Genomic DNA, 18,097 nt, shown 5'->3' with positions numbered 1-18,097 from the left:
ACCTAACCGAACGTGACCAATGCAGTCTGGCAGGGAACGTTTGATCGCCAAGGAGAGGACCTCTGTTTTCCACCACAGCATCCCCACGCCTGACACGCTAGGTGTTCAGTACACGTATAGGGTTCAAATGACGACGTGGAGGTGGCTCGAGTTCGCGGCCCACGGGGCGGGGACGGCTCGTCTCTGCCGAGACGTTGTAGGGAACAGGGTGGCGAGTTGCGGCCGATAGGGGGCGCGGTGGGAGCGCCGGGCGAGCTGGGTGGGCGGAGCCGGAGCCGGGGCCGGGCGGGATGGGTGGGCGGGGCCAAGGGGTGGGCGGGCTGGGCGGGACCAGAGCCCCGGGTGGGCGGGGCCAGGCGGGCGGGGTGGGCGGGGCCGGGTGGACCGGATCCGGGCGCGCGCGCTTCCGCGCCGGCAGCGCCGATGGCGGCTGCGGCTAGCGGTCCCGCGCACGGGGCAGTCGCCGGAATGGAGGCCACAACCTTGCAGAAGCTCGCGCTGAGGCGGAAGAAGGTGCTGAGCGCCGAGGAAACGGAGCTGTACGAGCTGGCCCAGGCTGCGGGCGCTGCTGTCGACCCTGACGTGTTCAAGTGAGCCGTGTGGCACGGGTGGGGGCTTCGCGCTGGTCAGAACCACCCGCGCCCCCGTAACCAAATCCCCTGCCCGATGGTTCCGTAGAGCCCTCTTGTCTTTATTGGGGGCTTCAGGGACGTGGTTCCCGCTGTGGTCAGAGCAGGCCTCTGCCCTGGGGTGGGGAGGGTTCACTGAGCACGGCATTTGTTCTCTCCAGGATCCTGGTGGACCTGCTGAATCTGAACGTGGCCCCCCTCGCCGTCTTCCAGATGCTCAAGTCCATGTGTGCTGGGCAGAGGCTAGCGAGCGACCCCCAAGACCCTGCAGCCATATCTCTGTCCACCTCCAGCATGCCAGAGACCCGAGGTCAGAGCTGGGCCCTATTGGCAGGGGTGGCTGGACACAATATATCAGCTTATCCCTGGATAGCCAGGTCTGTCTGTCCGTCTCATCCTATTGCCATCAGGGACCTTAGTTTGGCAGCCCCTTCGGGGAGGGCACTCCCAAAACAGATGGGGATGGGTGGTCCAAGCAGGCTAGCGTTTGTTTGCTCAGCTTCTTCCAACCTCTTCAAGCATGCCTTCCTTGACAAACATGGAGGGTGGGGGAGTGATCGCTATCATCCTGACATCACAGCCTCCACAGAAGCACTCAGAAACTGCGCTTGTCCTTCCCTCTGACCTCTTATCCACCCAAGCCAAGTCCTATCTTGGGACTGGGCCAAGCAGAACTTCCCTCCAAAGATTGTAAGGATTACAGGACCAATCGAGACTACTCTAGATTGCAGAGTAGAGCCTGTGTGAACATGCAGGTCTGAAGGGCTTCCTTGTTCTAGTAATCATAACTGAGAATGAGCAGGTGCTGACCACCAGACAATGTCATGGAGGAGCCTCTTTGGTCCCTGTTCGGACTCACCCATTCAATATTGCCCCCCCCCCCCCGTGTTGGGCCCTCTTCTAGGCAAAGGGAAGGAGGTCAGGGCTGACAAACCCCCCTTGAAAGCACCCATACAGGCTTCAAGGACAGGCTGGGCCATGGGGAGGATTACCAGGACCCTCCCAGGTATCTTCACTGACCCGCCCTCTGTCTACTCTCTTTGTGTTTCTCTCTGACCTCCAGAGGCCTACTTTCTCTCTGCCAGGAACTGTAGTCCCCCTGCAAGGCCCTCCTATTCCTCTGCCATGCGGCCTGCAGCCTCTCCAGTTCTGCTCCACTGTCCAGCTGCCAAGCACTCGCCTCTTTCTCCAGGGGCCCCTGCTTCCCTCCGGTTCTCTTGCTGCCTGTTCTCTCCTTTCACAGGTTGCGTTTATTGGCTTATCTCTGGGGGTTGGTGTGCTCTCGTTTCCCTCAAACCACCAGTGGCCCTACAAGGGCCAGGGAAGCATTCAACTGCAAAGGTAGAACCACAGAGGTCATCTCTGCTACACAGCTTAGAGCCAGGCCGTGTTGTTTGAAGAGTTTACCAGAGACATAGTATATCAGACAGTTTAGTCAGATACCAGTGACTTGTGGTTCAGTGGCTCATGCCTGTAATCTCAGCACTCAAGAAGCTGATATGAAGATCACACTCTAAAGCCACCCCAGGCAAGAAAGTCTAGGAGACTCTTATCTCCAGTTAACCACCAAAAGCTGGAAATAACCCTGTGATCCAGGTGGTAAAACACCTGCCCTGAGTAGAAAAAGCTAAGGAACACTGCCCAGGCCCTGAGTTTAAGTCCTAGGACGAGCACCAGAAGAAAGAGCAAGGAAGGGAGGGAGGGAGGGAGGGAAAAAGAAAAGAAAAGACACTTTACCAAAGACACTGTATTTGTAGACTGTGCAGTTGGCCTGCTGCGAGGCGAGGAGACCAACAACCCCCATACTCCATAGATGAACTCTGATGGGAAAGACTTTGAGGCTATAAAGGCCCACCCAAGGGAAGGAAGAAAAGCCATGGATAAGACAGCATGGGGTGCTGTTAGGAACACGGCCTCAAGTTGGAAAGCCATCTGGCCTCTTGGGCACTGATCCCTACCTGGGTAGAAGGTCTGGAAGACAATAGATGGAATAGTTGCCACCCTTGCCCCCAGCTTCCTTGGCAAGAGCACAAGAATAACATGCACTTGTGCTTTAAGTCACACATGTAAACTGAGCCCTCTTTCTTGCCTCATTTCTGGCCTGAGCTACCTTCCAGGTGGTTCCAGGAGCTCATAGCCAGGGTGTGTCAGTCCCCAGGGGTGTTCTGATTGCACCCCCTTCCTCCCCTCCAAAGCTGTAGGTACCCTAAGGCCCAGGAAGGGAAAGAGAGCTGACAGTAGGCTGAGATGAGGAATCCCTGGGCCAATTTACAGGGGAAGAGAAGACCAGAAGAACTAGGCCTAAGGTTCCCCTAGTTCAGGGGATAGTGCTACTCAGTAGTTCAGTGAGCACAAGCATATCTCAAGGATTGGGGGACACACCTTTGGTCACTGAGAGAGGTGGCTGGACAAACTAATGGTGATGGGCATGAGAGGAGCTTCACAGCCCCCAGAGAAAAAGGGTAAAGCAGGTGAGGGGCACAAAGAGCTACTTGGGTAGGGCCCTGCAGCCTGCCAAATGGCATGGTGGGGCAAGGCAGATAGGCAGTGTAGTGGCCTGGGTTTTGTGTGTGTGTATGTTTTATGGCAGTTCTGGGGTTTGAACTCAGGGCCAGAGCCCTGTCCCTTAGCTTTATTTTGCTCAAGGCTGATGCTCTAACACTTGAGCCACAGCTCCACTTTCAGCTTTTTGCTAGATAACTGAAGATAAGAGCTTCTTGGACTTTTCCTACCCAGCTGGCTTCAATCTGTGATCCTCAGATCTCAGCCTCCTGAGTTGCTAGGATTACACGTGTGAGCCACCAGCGCCTGGCCTGCGTTGTGTATTATGTCTTGCCTGACCTGGGGCAGAAGGAAGGAAGAAGGATGGGAAGTCAGCAGGTACATAGGGGTGAGGCTTTGGGAGCATAGGCACAGAGAGGGTTGGGAGGATTGGGGCACTGTATGAATGATTGGGAGCTCCAAAGAAGGTGGGAGGAAGCACCAAACAGAAGAACCAGGAGCAGCCTCACAGAGTTGGCTCTCAAGGGCCCAGCCATAGAAGCATAGCCCAGACAGATCATGATGGTGGGAAGACACAGAACCCCTGGAGAGATGCTGGGGGTGGTGCCAGGGGACCTGTAGAAGCTGGTTAATAGGGAAGAGGCAGAAGTGGCTTAAGCCAGGCCACAAGCCACCAGATGAGACACAGGAATGGCTGAAGGGATGCCTGGGAGGCAGGGTAAGATGAGCTTCCTCTCATCCAGTAGAGGGCCATGGCAGTGTGCTGGGGAAGTTGCTGGTGCAGTTTGCTTTTGAATGAGCGCTCACTCAAGGAGGAGCTATTGTCTAGAGCTTGTGCCTCTGGCTCCTTAGGGGTCATGGATTGTGTCTGGCAAGTCTTCTCAGATTCAAGATGGAGACATCTTCCCTACCCTGCCTCATACCCACCCCCCGGTCAGTACCAGAATCCATGTTTAACCCTACCCATCACTTACTTCAAGAAACCTCTGCTTCCTGTGCAGCCCCTACACAGAACATGCTCTGCAAATTCAACTCGTATTTTGCTTATTAAACTTGACATTATTTTTTAAAGTCTAAGGTAAGAAAATAAGAGGAGTAGCAAAGTGATCCATTTATGGGGATGTGACGGCCTAAGATGACAATGTGAATTTATTTTATTTAAAAATTTGGGGGCTGGGAATGTGGCTTGGGGGTAGAATACTCACTCATCTAGCATGCATGAAGGCCTGGGTTCGATTCCTCAGAACCACATAAGCAGAAAAAGCTGGAAATGGCACTGTGGCCGAAGGTGGTAAAGTGCTAGCCTTGAGCAAAGGAAGCTCAAGGACAGTGCCCAGGTCCTGAGTTCAAGCCCCAGGATTGACAGGAAGGAAGGAAGGAAGACAAAACAAACAAAAAATGTTTGTGGTGGTACTGGGGCTTGAACTCATGCCCTTTTTCTCCCACAACTGGTACTTTTCACTGGAGCTACTTCCATTTCTAGCTTTTTGCAGGTTAATTGGAGACAAATCTCTCAGGTTTATATGTCCAGGCTGGCTTTGAACTTTAATCCCCAGATCTCAGCCTCCTGAGTAAGTTAGAATTAAAGGCGTGAGCTACTGTGTCCATCCACAGTGGGATCCCATAGAACTCAGGGCATGGAGTGGCTACGGGGTAACAGCATACAGACCACAGACCACTCTAAGCTGCGTCTCTAAGCTGCATCAAGCACAGCGGTCCATCTGGATACCTGAGCCCCAACAGAGCAGGGGGAAATAAGACCTCAAAGACACAGAACAATATTGCTGGTAAGGTCTATGGCCATTAAGGGCAATTAAGTTTAGGAGTGTTCTGTTTACAGAAACTAATCCCCCCTCCCCCCACTGAGGGTCATCTGGCTTCAACTCAGGCCTGGTGCTGTCCCTGAGCTCTTTTTCACTCAAGGCTAGGCCTCTACCATTTTGAGCCACCACTCACTTCCAGTTTTCTATTGGTTAATTTGAGATAAGAATCTCTCGGACTTTCCTGCCCAAGCTTCTTTCCTCAGATCTAAGCCTCCTGAGTAGCTAGGGTTACAGGCATGAGACACCAGTGCCTGGCAAACTAAACATTTTTAAAAACATAAAAGGTGATATGTAAAGTGTGAAAAATGTGTCTCCCGTGACTATGCTGTCCCCAAAGGGAGCCATAACTCTAATGTCTCTAGTGTAGTCAAGGCACACAACCTGCATTAGCATGCAGTAGTTGTCAAAGAACTGTCACCAAAACACAAATACAAAGGCTTGGGAGTATATATTGAAATAATGTTTTTAAATAATTTTGAAATAATAATATAGTTATATCTTGTATCTATGGGCAATTGGTTTCATGAACCTCACGAGTACCAAAATCTAGATGCTCCAAAGTACCAAAAGCTAGATGCTCCAGATCTTATATAAAATAGCATAGTATTTGCATATACCTTATATTGGTGATACTGGGGTTTGGACTGTGTATGCTGGTCCTGGGGCTTGAACTCAGGGCCTAGGTGCTATCCTTGAGCTAATTTTTATTTTATTTTTTTTTGTTGGTCGTGGGGTTGGACTCAAGGCCTGGGCACTGTCCTTGAGCTTTTTTGCTCAAGGCTAGCACTCTACCACGTTGAACCACAGCGCCACTTTCAGTTTCTGGTGGTTAGTTGGAGATAAGAGTCTCATGGACTTTCCTTCCCCAGGTGGCTTTGAACTATGATCCTCAGATCTCAGCCTCCTGAGTAGCAGGTGTGAGCTGCTTTTACCTTCTTAATAATGCCTGCTTGTCAGCTGGTTGCCATTGGCTTATGCCAATAATCCTAGCTACTCAGGAGGCTAAGATGTGGGGTTCATTGTTCAAAACCAGAGTAGGCAAGAAAATCCATGAGATTTTTATCTTCAATTAACTACCCCAAAAGCCAGAAGTGGAGTTGTGACTCAAGTGATAGAGCACTAGACTTGAGCAAAAAAGCTCAGGGACAGTGCCTAGGCCCTGAATTCAAGCCCCAGAACTGGTGCAAATAAGTAAGTTAATAAATAAATAAAATGCCTGCTGTCTGTGTTCCCACAAGGTGGCACTCCCACCAAGAAATGATAAAAGCATCCTGGGATGACCTACAAAAAAGGATGAGAGAAAGATGGCACTCTGGCTTCTTTACAAATCTAGTTGTACTCTAGCTGCCTGTCCCACTGGCTGAGTTTACAGGGGATAGTGTGTTGGGCCTCACAGAGGCCACTCTAAAAGGCATTCCCTGGCAGGCACCAATAGTTCACACTTGTAATCATGCCTGCACAGGAGGCTGAGATCTGAGGATCATGAATCAAAGCCAGCTCTGACAGGAAAGTCCCTTAATACTCATCTCCAGATAACCAAGCCAGAAGTGGAGCAGTTGCTCAAATGGTAGAGCACAGGTCTTGAGCAAAAAAAGCTAAGAAATAGCACCCAGATGTGAATTCAAGCCCCAGTACCAGCCCCAAAATAGAGGGTCACAACTTGGCTTGGCCCAATCCCTCACCTCAGGGACTCCCCAAATGATGGCTGACAGGTTGGTGTGTCTGGGGGTTTGCCTCTCTGAGGTAATTATTCAAGGATCTTTTAAATCCATATGCACAAAGGCATTTCGCAAAAAGACAGGAATTTAACAGATAAATTTCTTATTTTCAAAAGATGTAGATATGTATCATATATTTATAGAATAGTAGTACCACCTATGTGTACATACAGAGGCCAGAATGCTGGCTTCAGGGGCAGGAGGAACAGGGAGTTTTGAAAGAGAATGAAAAGGAGTTTCGACATTTCTTTGGTGCAAGGAATGTCCTGCAGGAACAGGGCCTGGGATTATCACTTGCTACCAGCCTCCCACATCATCTGACCTTAATAACCCCACCATGGATAAAATGAGAACACCTGAACCTGTGTCCCTACTAACAAAAGCATGCCATTCCTGAAGGGTCCAAGAATCATGTAGAGCTGGATATTTTGGGGGCGTGTGTGTGTGTGTGCGCATGCATGCATGCATGTGCGCGCATGCCCATACTAGGGCTTGAACTCAAGGCCTAGGTGCTGTCCTTTAGCTTTTTCCCTCAAGGCTGGCATTCTACCACTTGAGACACAGCTCCATTTCTAGCTTTTTGCTAGTTAATTGGAGATGATTCCCTCTTGCCCAGGCAGGAGGGACTCAGATCTCCGCCTCCAGAGTAACTAGTATTATAGACATGAGCACGTGCCCAGCAAATGGCTGTATTTTGAAGTTGGTTTTATTTGCCTTCATGCATACTAGCTCTCTACCATTGAGTTGCACACTATGGTTTGTAGTTGCATTGGTTTCCTTTTTCATGTTGGGTTTATCAGCCGCATCCCATTTACCGATTGGCATTATTTGCTCTTCTCTACTTCCCTGTCCCTTCGTTTCCAGGTCCTGCTCGGTGTCCTGAGGGCAGGGGGCAGGAAATTCAGATGTGTGGCAAGCTAAAAGCAAACGGGCTTCAGAGTCAGGCCTAAATCCCACACCTGCCTTGCTCTTTAGGCCGTGGGGTGAGTTGGGCATGACACACTCATTGAAGAAACCATGTGGGTACCTGAGCACCCAGGGTTAGACCTCACATTCCTGGCTCAGCCTGCTGAGAGACTGTGACCTACCAAGAGGCCACCGGCATACTGGGGGAGTCACTGCAGGGTGACAGGGTACCCATGGGCGATCGCTTAGCAGTCCATGGAGTCTAGAATAATGGGCATTTGTCATGACTGCTCTCTTTTGTAGTATTCATGAATAGTATACTTATTTATAGTACTCACGAGTCACTGCACCCAATATCACTCTACCACATGCTCCTGTCCATCCACCTCCTTGGCTCTGGTGGACCCATTACTATGTCTTTGTTGAGTCAAGTGTGCATGAGCACTTGAATGTGAAGCTCAGGGAGGAGTAGGGGAAAAACCAAAGGAAGACAAGGCCAGGCACCAGTGGTTTACATCTGTAATCCTAAGTACTTAGGAAGCTCTGAGATTTAAGGAATGCAATATGAAGCCAACTTGAGCAGGAAAGTCCTTGAGACTTTCTAGTTAACCAGCAAAAATCCAGAAGTTAGCCAGGCATGGTGACTCATGCCTGTAATCCTAGTTACTCAGAGTCCTCAAATCTGAGGATCATGGTTCGAAGCCATCGTGGGCAAGAAAGTCCGTGAAACTCTTTTCTCTAGCTAACCATCAAAAAGCCAGAAGTGGAGCTATGGGTTAAGTGGTAGAGCACTAATACTGAGCAAAAAAGCTCAGGGACAGCTCTAGGCTATGAGTTCAAGCATCAGGACCAGTAAAGAAAAACAAAGCCAGAAGTGGAGCTGTGGCTTGAGTTCAAGTTCCAGTACCAGCATACACACACAAAATCAAACATAAAACAGGAAGATAGGGACCAGCTGTCAGTATTGCAAATAGGTCATCACAGTAACCTCACCTCATTGGGTAAAAATTCCCTCACTCTCTGAGGAGGTATGTTTGAGAAACCCTTGTAAGGAGGGCCATCTTCTCTGTAGGAATTGAGAGATTCATAGCTAGGATTCAAAGCATGGAAAGTGAGATAGAAGAGCCCCTGGAGGAGCCTAGGTGTCTCAGCCAATGACAGTGGCAATGGTGAAATAGAAATGACCTCAAAGACCACCTGCTTGCCCATTTTCTCCAACAACTCACTATTTCCTATTGCAGGCTTTGTGACTTAAGTTGACAAAGAGTCGGGGAACAACTGTTGTTCCAAGACTGAACCTGAGATTTGGGTCACCCCAAAAGCAGAGGCAGAGCGTTCTGGAAAAGACAGTCCCAGATAGTCCTGGGTAAGGCCACTTGGGATTCCAAAGAGAGAAGCACTAAATGGCTGGGTGATTGGTAGTGATTAGGAGAACTTAGAGGACAGGGGTTTGCAGCAAGCCCTGGAGACAGGGAGGGAAAAGATTGACTGGATGTGTCTGCAAAGGAGGGAGTCAAGATAGAATTGTGCAGACGCTCAAGGAATTTGGCTGTGGTGGGGCTATTTCTATATAGTGAACAACATGTTTGATCTCTGAGTATTTCAGACAGCAACCTAAACAAGTTGGCCAGTATTTTTAGCATATTCCCACCCTGGTTTAATGCTCAAGCCTACAGGGGAAAACATGTAGCTGTCCAGATCACAGCCTGGGTTTTTGAGTCAGGATGAGGAAAAAACAATGAGGAAGATGCACGGCAAAGTGGGATAGGTGCCCTGGTCAGTGTCACAGGGCAAGCTTTGCAGGTTAGGACACCTGAAGCTCTCCATCCATGTAGGAAGAATTGTGGCCTTCTGGTTAAGTTGGCTCCAGGCATGTCTTGTCCCCACAAGATCCTCTCAAGTCTTATAGATGCTCTTAGCACTCTGGACCTAGGAGCCACCCCTTTTTTAATTTTTGTGCTGCTCCTGGGTTTGAACTCAGGGCTGAGGCACTGTCTATGACTGTTTTTGTTTAAGATTAGCACTCTTTGTCACTTGAGCCACAACTCCACTTCCTTCTTTTTGCTGGGGAATTAAAGGTAAGAGTATCATGGACTTTCCTCTTCAATCTGTCTTTGAACTGTGATCTTCTGATCTCAGCCTCTTGAGGATTATAGACTTGAGCCCCTAGCACCCAGGTTATAACCACCCCCTTTTAAAATGAAGCTCTAGGGGCTGGGAATGTGGCTTAGTGGTAGAGTGCTTGCCTAGCATGCACAAGCCCTGGGTTCAATTCCTCAGCACCACATAAACAGAATAAAGCTGGAAGTGGTGCTAGGCTCAAGAGGTAGAGTGTTAGCCTTGAGCAAAAAGAAGCCAGGGACAGTGCTCAGGCCCTGAGTCCAAGCTCCAGGACTGGCAAAAAATAAAAATAAATAAAATGAAGCTCTATAAGAGTTTTTTAAAAGTCAAGTCCAAACGTGGCTGCAGATCTTTCTGGATATCTTTCTGAAAATAAAAGGCTAAGGCTAAGGAGAACTACAAACCAAAGAATTTGTTAACCAGTGCACTTGGGAATGACTGCCTGAAAATCCTTTTCAAACACTCAAGGCCGGGCAAGAGCCCCTACACTGAGTCTAGCTAAACCCTAGTGCAAGAGGCATGGCCACTGTACTTCAGGAATATGCTTGTAAGCAAGAGCTTCCAGAATCAGAAATTGGCCTTCAGTCCTTGGTGACTGCTGTGCTTCCTGCCTGTGGGCATCTGCTGAGGCCACTGTGGTGGATGGCTTTAGGTGAACGTGCAATTGGGGAGCCATGAGCACATTCCTTCTGGTGTCTGCCAAAGGTCCCATCATGTAGGTAGTGTAGGGCAGACTAGCCAAACTACATTCCCAGAATGGACAACCTGTGTGTGCTTTGAAAGCATCTGCTCTGTCCTTGGGACACTCCTCAGGGGCGTCGTACAAACTGTCAAGTGTTTTTCTATGGCTTACTAGTTTAGGCAGTTCTGAGCCTTAGGACTCTGGGCTGATATGAGATCTCCAGCTGGAACAGCTTGAATGCTAACAGACCGGAAAGTCACTCAGGAAACAAACACGGTAGGTATTCTGCATCTAACAGCTGTATTCTGTGTCTCTCCAGGCAGAAACAAAGGCGGCCCTGCTCTTGGCACACCCACCTTGGGAGAACGCAACAGCAGGGAAGGATCCAGCCAGCGGATGCCTCGTCAACCCAGTGCCACCAGGCTACCCAAGGGGGGTGGGCCTGGGAAGAGCGCCTCTCGAGGGGGCACATAGGACTGGAGCAGAGCCTGCAGGCCACAAGCCTGTGGGCATGTCTTTCCATTACATTTCTGAAAGGCTGAATTTGTTCGTTAGATATTCTCTATCACTTTTGGCCATATTAAAGCACAAAGACTTAGAATCAATTGTTTACTAATCTTCGTCATGCGATAGCCAAACTAAGGAAGTCAGCAACTTCATCTTGTTTTGGGAGTCTGAGAAAGTATGCCATCTCTGGGTCTTTTATAAAGAAACCGCCGTGCTGCCCTTGGAGTGGAAGGCTCCCAGAAAGACCAATGAGTGCCAAGTTGGCCATGTGGGCCCTGAGGGGAGCACTGCCTGCCGGTGAGCACACAGTGAGGTCAAGGCTGTGTGGAGAATTCACTCTCTTCCCTCACTCACATGTCCTGACCCTCCAACTTAAGTCCATGTTAGGGATTTTGTGGATATTTCTCACCAGACCTTAGATTTAATCTTCTATTTCTATATTCTTAAGTCAGTCTTGCTATATATAGCCCAAGCTAGCTTTATACTCAGTCTTCTGAGTGCTAGGCTTGAAGACATAGCTACACTCTCAATCTATAATTATAATGGAGTCAGCATGTTTCATCAATGTAGAAACCTTCAAACAGCATCCAATAGAGAAAACCTAACTCAATTGTATGTGTGTGTTTTGGGTTGGTTTTTTGTTTTTTGTTTTTTTTTTTTGGTGGTCCCAGGTTTGAACTCTAGGCCTGGACACTGTCCCTGAGCTCCTTTAGCTCAAGGATAGCACTCTATCACTTCAGTCACAGGGCCACTTTCAGCTTTTTCAATGATTAATTTGAGATGAATCTCATGGACTTTCCTGCCCAGGCTGGCTTCAAACCACAATCCTCAGATCTTAGGCTTCTGTGTAGCTAGGATTATAAACATGAGCCACTGGCGCCCAGCTTTTCAGTTTTCTTAAGAGTTAAGAAATCTAGGATATTGGAAGTATTAATTCCTTGAGGCCAACTCCACTGAACAGTGCTTTCCCAAGACCCTCTTCAGTGGCGCTTATACCAGCTTTCTATGTTGCTTGGAGAACTTGTCCATTCTGTGGGCAGAGACAGGCAACAGGAGATTTGGGGTTTATGCAGAAACTTTAATCGCAAACAATTCGAAGTCAGCCATGCTGATAAGTGGCAGGAGTCAGAGGAGAGAAACACCTGCCAACACCCTGGCTCTCAGTATTCCTCCCCTTCTTCAGCCTCTGCTTCCACGGAATCCACGCCAACCTCTTCATAATCCTTCTCCAACGCTGCCAGGTCCTCCCGGGCCTCGGAGAACTCCCCTTCCTCCATGCCTTCGCCCACGTACCAGTGCACAAAGGCCCGCTTGGCATACATGAGGTCGAACTTATGGTCCAGGCGAGCCCAGGCCTCGGCTATGGCAGTGGTGTTGCTCAGCATGCACACGGCCCGCTGCACCTTCGCCAGGTCTCCCCCAGGGACCACAGTGGGGGGCTGGTAGTTAATGCCCACCTATAAGAGAAGAAAGCAAGCAGCCCATGAAGCCTATATCAAGCCCAGAAGTGGTACCCACTGTTTCTTAAACAGAAGACACTGTAGGTGCACTCCCATGACTGGGGGAGAATCCTTGGTGCCGCCTGCAAACAGGCTTGGGATTTCCTTTGTGCTAAGACATGGATCATGACAGCAGGTGGATAGGTCCTGAGAGGGTAAATGCAGGGAAAGAGGAGCCTTGGAGTTGGGTCATTCTGGCTGGGTCCCAAGTGGCATGAGAGCTGTGTCCCAGCAACTATGTCATTTGATAGGTGCCCAGCAGAGCACCTCTGAAACATATGCCCTGCCTTATATTCTTTGTGGGTTCTTTCTTCCACAAACTTCAATAAGATGGCAATGAATTTCTGTACTAGAAACCTCCAGTTTAATACACTCCAAGTACTGAATAAAACAGCAGGGCCCCCAGAGAAGACTGTCCCAACCTGCTGATTACCAAGCAAGCCTCTAAGGCGGGCAGACAAATACAAAGGTGACAAAGGCCAGAGGTGATAGGAAGCTGCTACCATAGTGTCAGGAAGTAACCTACTTTGGCGATAAGCAGGGGCAGAGGTGGCACTGAAGAGACCAAATAGCAGACATTCCAAGTTTCAGAATCAGGAGATATGCACTGTGTAGGGTCAACGAGACCCAGGAACAAGCTAACTTGTTTGCAAAAGGATTGTCTACAAATTCCAGGATTAAGGTTCTTTATCACAACTGTTCGACCTACCTAATGTATGACAAAGCAGCCATGGATAATCCCTAAGTGAAGGAATGGACAGGGTTGCACTCAGTCCAAACCTTAATTGAAAAAATGAGCTATTCTGACAACCATGCTATCCTCTATCTGGAAGATGGTAACCAGGGGGCTGGGAATATGGTCTAGTGGCAAGAGTGCTTGCCTTGTATACATGAAGCCGTGGGTTTGATTCCCCAGCACCACATATATAGAAAGCGGCCAGAAGTGGCGCTGTGGCTCAAGTGGCAGAGTGCTAGCCTTGAGCAAAAGGAAGCCAAGGGACAGTGCTCAGGCCCTGAGTTCAAGGCCCAAGACTGTATGTATGAATGTATTTGTGTGAATGAATGTGGTATATACATACCACCCCCCACACTTACACCATTACACAAATCACCAAAATTTTAATGGAATTCTTACATGTACTAGCCAGCTGCTGGTGGCTTACACCTGTAATCCCATCTACTCAGGAGGCTGAGATCTAAGGATCACAGTTGAAAGCCAGTCAGGGCAAGAGAGTCCATGACACTTTTTTTTTTTGGCCAGTTGTGGGCCTTGGACTCAGGGCCTGAGCACTGTCCCTTGGCTTCTTTTTGCTCAAGGCTAGCACTCTACCACTTGAGCCACAGCGCCACTTCTGGCCATTTTCTATATATGTGGTGCTGGGGAATCAAACCCAGGGCTGCATGTATATGAGGCAAGTGCTCTTGCCACCAGGCCATATTACCAGCCTCCATGACACTCTTATCTCCAATTAACCACCAGAAAACTGGAAGTGGTGCTGTGGGTCAAAGTGGTAGAGCACTAGGCTTTGTGCAGAAAGAGCTCAGAGATAGTGACCAGGCCCGAGTTCAAGCTTCACAACTGACAAAAAAATAATAAAATTGAAACGACACACAGGTTAATGTCCCAAAAGGATGAGGGCTATGATTCTGCAGGTCTGCTGCTTACTGACAGGCATAGGGACTTCCCACCACCCAGACCTACCTTAAATCCAGTCGGGCACCAGTCCACAAACTGGATGGTGCGCTTGGTCTTGATGGTGGCAATGGCCGCGTTGACATCTTTGGGGACCACGTCCCCGCGGTACAACATACAGCAGGCCATATACTTGCCATGCCGAGGATCACACTTGACCATCTGATTGGCTGGCTCAAAGCAGGCGTTGGTGATCTCAGCCACCGACAGCTGCTCGTGGTAGGCTTTCTCGGCCGAGATGACCGGGGCATAGGTGGCCAGGGGGAAATGGATGCGGGGATAAGGCACCAGGTTGGTCTGGAACTCTGTCAAGTCCACGTTCAGGGCCCCGTCGAACCGCAGGGAGGCTGTGATGGACGACACAATCTGCCCGATCAGACGATTGAGGTTGGTGTACGTGGGACGCTCAATGTCCAGGTTGCGCCGACAGATGTCATAGATGGCTTCGTTGTCTACCATGAAGGCACAGTCGGAATGTTCCAGAGTCGTGTGGGTGGTCAGGATGGAGTTGTAGGGCTCCACCACAGCTGTGGAAACCTGGGGGGCTGGGTAAATGGCAAACTCCAGCTTGGACTTCTTGCCATAGTCCACTGAGAGCCGCTCCATGAGCAGAGATGCGAACCCAGAGCCGGTGCCGCCCCCAAAGCTGTGGAAGATGAGGAAGCCCTGCAGGCCCGTGCACAGATCCGCCTGTGAGGAAAACCACGCCACACCATACCATGTGAGCCAGCGCCTGCACCACCAGCCAAGCTCCCTCCCTTCCCTCTGCACCGGCCTGAGGACCCACACCCTGGACATGGAGACCTGTGCACCCTCAGCTGGACTCCCGATGCCAGTCTGAGAATAGTAAAAGTGACCCATCCCCAGCCCAAGGCCCCATTCTCCCCACCAACCGCGTCCACACGCAGCCTCCCGCGTGCCGTCCCTACCAGCTTGCGGATGCGGTCCAGGACCAGGTCAACAATCTCCTTGCCGATGGTGTAATGGCCTCTGGCATAGTTATTGGCAGCGTCTTCCTTCCCGGTGATCAGCTGCTCTGGGTGGAAGAGCTGCCTGTATGTGCCCGTGCGCACCTCGTCTGCAGAGAGAAAGCGTGTGCTGAGGCTCAGGTCCCTCTGCGCACCAGGAGGGACAGCTGGCTGGCGATGGCTCAAGTCAGCACAGCGCACACTGTTCCTCCTAGGTCAACAGTGACTCCCTAATGTTGTTTGTCTTCATTTTCACTTCTTTTTCTCCATTTGTTTGTTTGGTTGGTTGAGATGAGGTCTGGATACATAGCCCAGACTAACTTAGAACTCCATAGGGAACCTAGGACTAGGATCACAATCCCCCCAACCAAGGCCCCCAGGTGCTGGGAATATAGGGGTGCACCACCACACCAGCACACTAAAGCAATCCGTCCCTCTAGGAAGCTAAAGGCAGCTCAGTACCAATGCCAAATGGAGTGCTCTTACTTGCTCACACGGGTGGCTGGACAGAAACTGACTTTGTTTGACCTGCAACCACCACCAAGGGAGGAACTTACAACTCCTTCAGACACTGGGCACATACAGGTCATTGTGACTAGCAGCGCCCCATGTGGCCTGGGTCTCACAGGCTGTAAGGGGGGACATGCTTTCTCTATCTCTTCCAATCTGGAGGAACTATAGGGATGTTCTCTGCTGCCTCATAGCTAAGAGCCAGCCAAGAGTCCTGCGCCACCACTGCAGCATGAGGGGGAACCAACCCTCTGCTCCTGCCCCCAGAGTCTGCAGCAGCCCCTGACCAGCGAGAGGCAGCGGGAGGGACTCTTGGCCTATCATCTTCCTGAGGGCACAGCGGCTTCCTTTGAGGCCAGGGCTTCCTAAGTTAGGAGCCTGCATCCCACAGGCAGCAACCTTTCAGCTTCTCCCCCAACAATGTTAGAAGCCTCGGGCCACATGTTCCCTCCTCTCTACAGAAGGATTCCAGGGGCCTGCGTGGGGTGAGTGGAGGTGTTCCTGCCCTCCCAGGAAGGCCTCCCTCCAGGGCTAGAGCACCTACCAACCACCGTGGGCTCCAGGTCCACAAACACTGCTCTGGGCACATGCTTGCCGGCCCCCGTCTCGCTGAAGAACGTGTTGAATGAGTCATCCCCACCACCAATGGTTTTGTCACTTGGCATTTGACCATCGGGTTGAATTCCATGCTCCAGGCAGTACAGTTCCCAGCAGGCATTGCCAATCTGGACCCCTGCCTGCCCCACGTGGATAGAGATGCACTCGCGCTGGAAGCCAGAACACAAACATGGAAACCTTTATCTTCAAAGCAACTGATATGGCACAAAACGTTAGTGAGATTTTGTTATAATTGAGTGTTTAGACTGTATTTGGGTTCATAAAGAGCTCCTAAGACAGCACACTTTGACTCCCAGTGGGTTGTTTTTTTTTAATATCAAATCACAGGCCTATCCAACATGGATACTTGAGCTATGAACAGGAATAGCCATTATAAATTCACCTTCTGAACAATCAGCAAAATATGTTTGAAATTAATATAAAATAAGTAGACAAGCAATTCAAGGACTAGATTATCCTACCTTAAGTAATGGTTTAGAAAATGAGACATGATTTATGGAATAACAGCTTTATTTTCTTCTCTTTCTCTCTCTTTCTCTTTTCTTTTGGTAGAGCCAAGGATCCAACTCAGGGCCTTGCTAGGCAAGTGCTCTCCACTGAGCTAATCCCCAACCCAGTAATAACAACGTTTCAGAGAATTGTCAACAGGAGAACAGTTTGCTTATCCCACAGAGAAGGGAACAGTGTACCCCCATGATCACCCCAGACCTCCTGCAGAGCTTCTGGGCTGCTGCAGAAGAAAGGTAAACAAAGCTCAGGCATCTCCCTAGCTGAAGAGAAAAATGCTACTTCAAGGAGGCTGAACAGCTAGAAACCACAGAACAAAGCAGACAAGAGACAGCTGGAAAAACTATTGTGCAAATGAGAGGCTGCCTAGCTAGTTGTGAGGAAGCTGATGGCACCAGAGCAGGGGCAGGTGGAAAAATCTCTCGAGTTCACACAGTATGGGGAAAAGCTTCAGATTCCCTAATCACCTTTTAACTTACACAACACTGAATGAGGTCCTTACTAGTAGGGCCAAATGAGGTCTAAAGGCTGTTCTGAATCCACACAAAATAAAATTAAAAAAAAGCTCCCAGCTATGGATAGGGGAGGTCTCAGGCAGAAGGATTGAAGTCCAGGACTATCTAGGAAAAAAAAAAAAAGAACCCACAAGGCATTGGTCACTCATATCTGTAGCAGTGACTGATATATGAAGACTGAGGTTCAAACTAGCCTGACCAGAATAATCTGAGACTCTTATCTCCACTTAACACGCAAAAAGCCAGAAGTGGAGGTATGGTGCAAGTGGTAGAGCCCCAGCCTTAAGTAGAAAACGTTGAGCAAGAGTGTGAGGCCTTGAGTTCAAGTTTCAGTACTGGCACATACATACCCAAAAAACTCAGATCCTGTTTGAAAAACAACTAATGTCAAAAGGGATGGAGGTTTGGCCAGTGGTAAAGTGATGATGGCTCATACTTATAATTTTAGCTATGAAGGAGGCTAAGAGCTAAAGATCAAACTTAGAAGACAATCCAGGCAGGCCAATCCAATTCAACTAAATACTGTGAATTTGAATTTTTGTGTATATGTTTATGTGTGCCTGTGTGATACTGGGAGATGGGGGAGGGAAAACCCACAGCCTTGCACATATATATTAGAAACATACTCTATCATTAACCCAAACCCCTCTCAACCTACTATTAACTTTTTTTGTGAATGCCAGTCTGAGGTTGAACTCAGAGCCAGGACAATGTCCCTTAACTTTTACAGTCAACACTACAACTTACTACTTGAGCCACAGCTCCACTTCTATCTTTTTGGTGGTTAATTGGAGATAAGAGTTGCATGGCCTTTTCTGCCCAGGCTGGCTTCAAACCACGATCCTCAGATCTCAGCCTCCTAAATACCTAGGATTACAGGCGTGAACCACCTGCTCCTG

At 49.5% G+C, this 18,097-nt stretch overlaps 2 protein-coding genes across 4 annotated transcripts; one reads left to right on the top strand and one right to left on the bottom strand.

Annotated features, from left to right (window-relative positions):
- Positions 1-384: 384 nt before the first annotated feature.
- LOC125349356 (mitotic-spindle organizing protein 2B-like) lies at positions 385-10,986 on the top strand. Of its 2 annotated transcripts, XM_048343438.1 has the most exons (4): positions 385-590; positions 791-939; positions 1,693-1,872; positions 10,701-10,986. In XM_048343438.1, exons 1-4 carry the CDS (start codon positions 424-426, stop codon positions 10,853-10,855), a joined length of 651 nt encoding a protein of 216 aa, XP_048199395.1. In that variant the 5' UTR covers positions 385-423; the 3' UTR covers positions 10,856-10,986. The 2 variants fall into 2 exon arrangements, with proteins under 2 accessions (XP_048199395.1, XP_048199394.1); XM_048343437.1 differs by lacking the exon at positions 1,693-1,872.
- A 974-nt stretch (positions 10,987-11,960) lies between these two features.
- Positions 11,961-16,325, bottom strand: LOC125349353 (tubulin alpha-3 chain). Of its 2 annotated transcripts, none has more exons than XM_048343433.1 (4): positions 16,103-16,325; positions 15,010-15,158; positions 14,090-14,770; positions 11,961-12,345 (listed from the first exon to the last, which is right to left on the bottom strand). In XM_048343433.1, the coding sequence occupies exons 1-4, from the start codon at positions 16,221-16,223 to the stop codon at positions 12,049-12,051; spliced, it is 1,248 nt and encodes a 415-aa protein (XP_048199390.1). In that variant the 5' UTR covers positions 16,224-16,325; the 3' UTR covers positions 11,961-12,048. The 2 variants fall into 2 exon arrangements, with proteins under 2 accessions (XP_048199390.1, XP_048199391.1); XM_048343434.1 differs by having other exon boundaries at positions 15,043-15,158; positions 16,103-16,235.
- Between the last annotated feature and the right edge of the window lie 1,772 nt (positions 16,326-18,097).

This window comes from Perognathus longimembris, chromosome 3 (assembly GCF_023159225.1).
Source record: "Perognathus longimembris pacificus isolate PPM17 chromosome 3, ASM2315922v1, whole genome shotgun sequence".
Classification (NCBI taxonomy): domain Eukaryota; kingdom Metazoa; phylum Chordata; class Mammalia; order Rodentia; family Heteromyidae; genus Perognathus; species Perognathus longimembris.
Note: the sequence above shows the minus strand (reverse complement) of the source record. Positions and strands in the feature narration are given on the sequence as shown.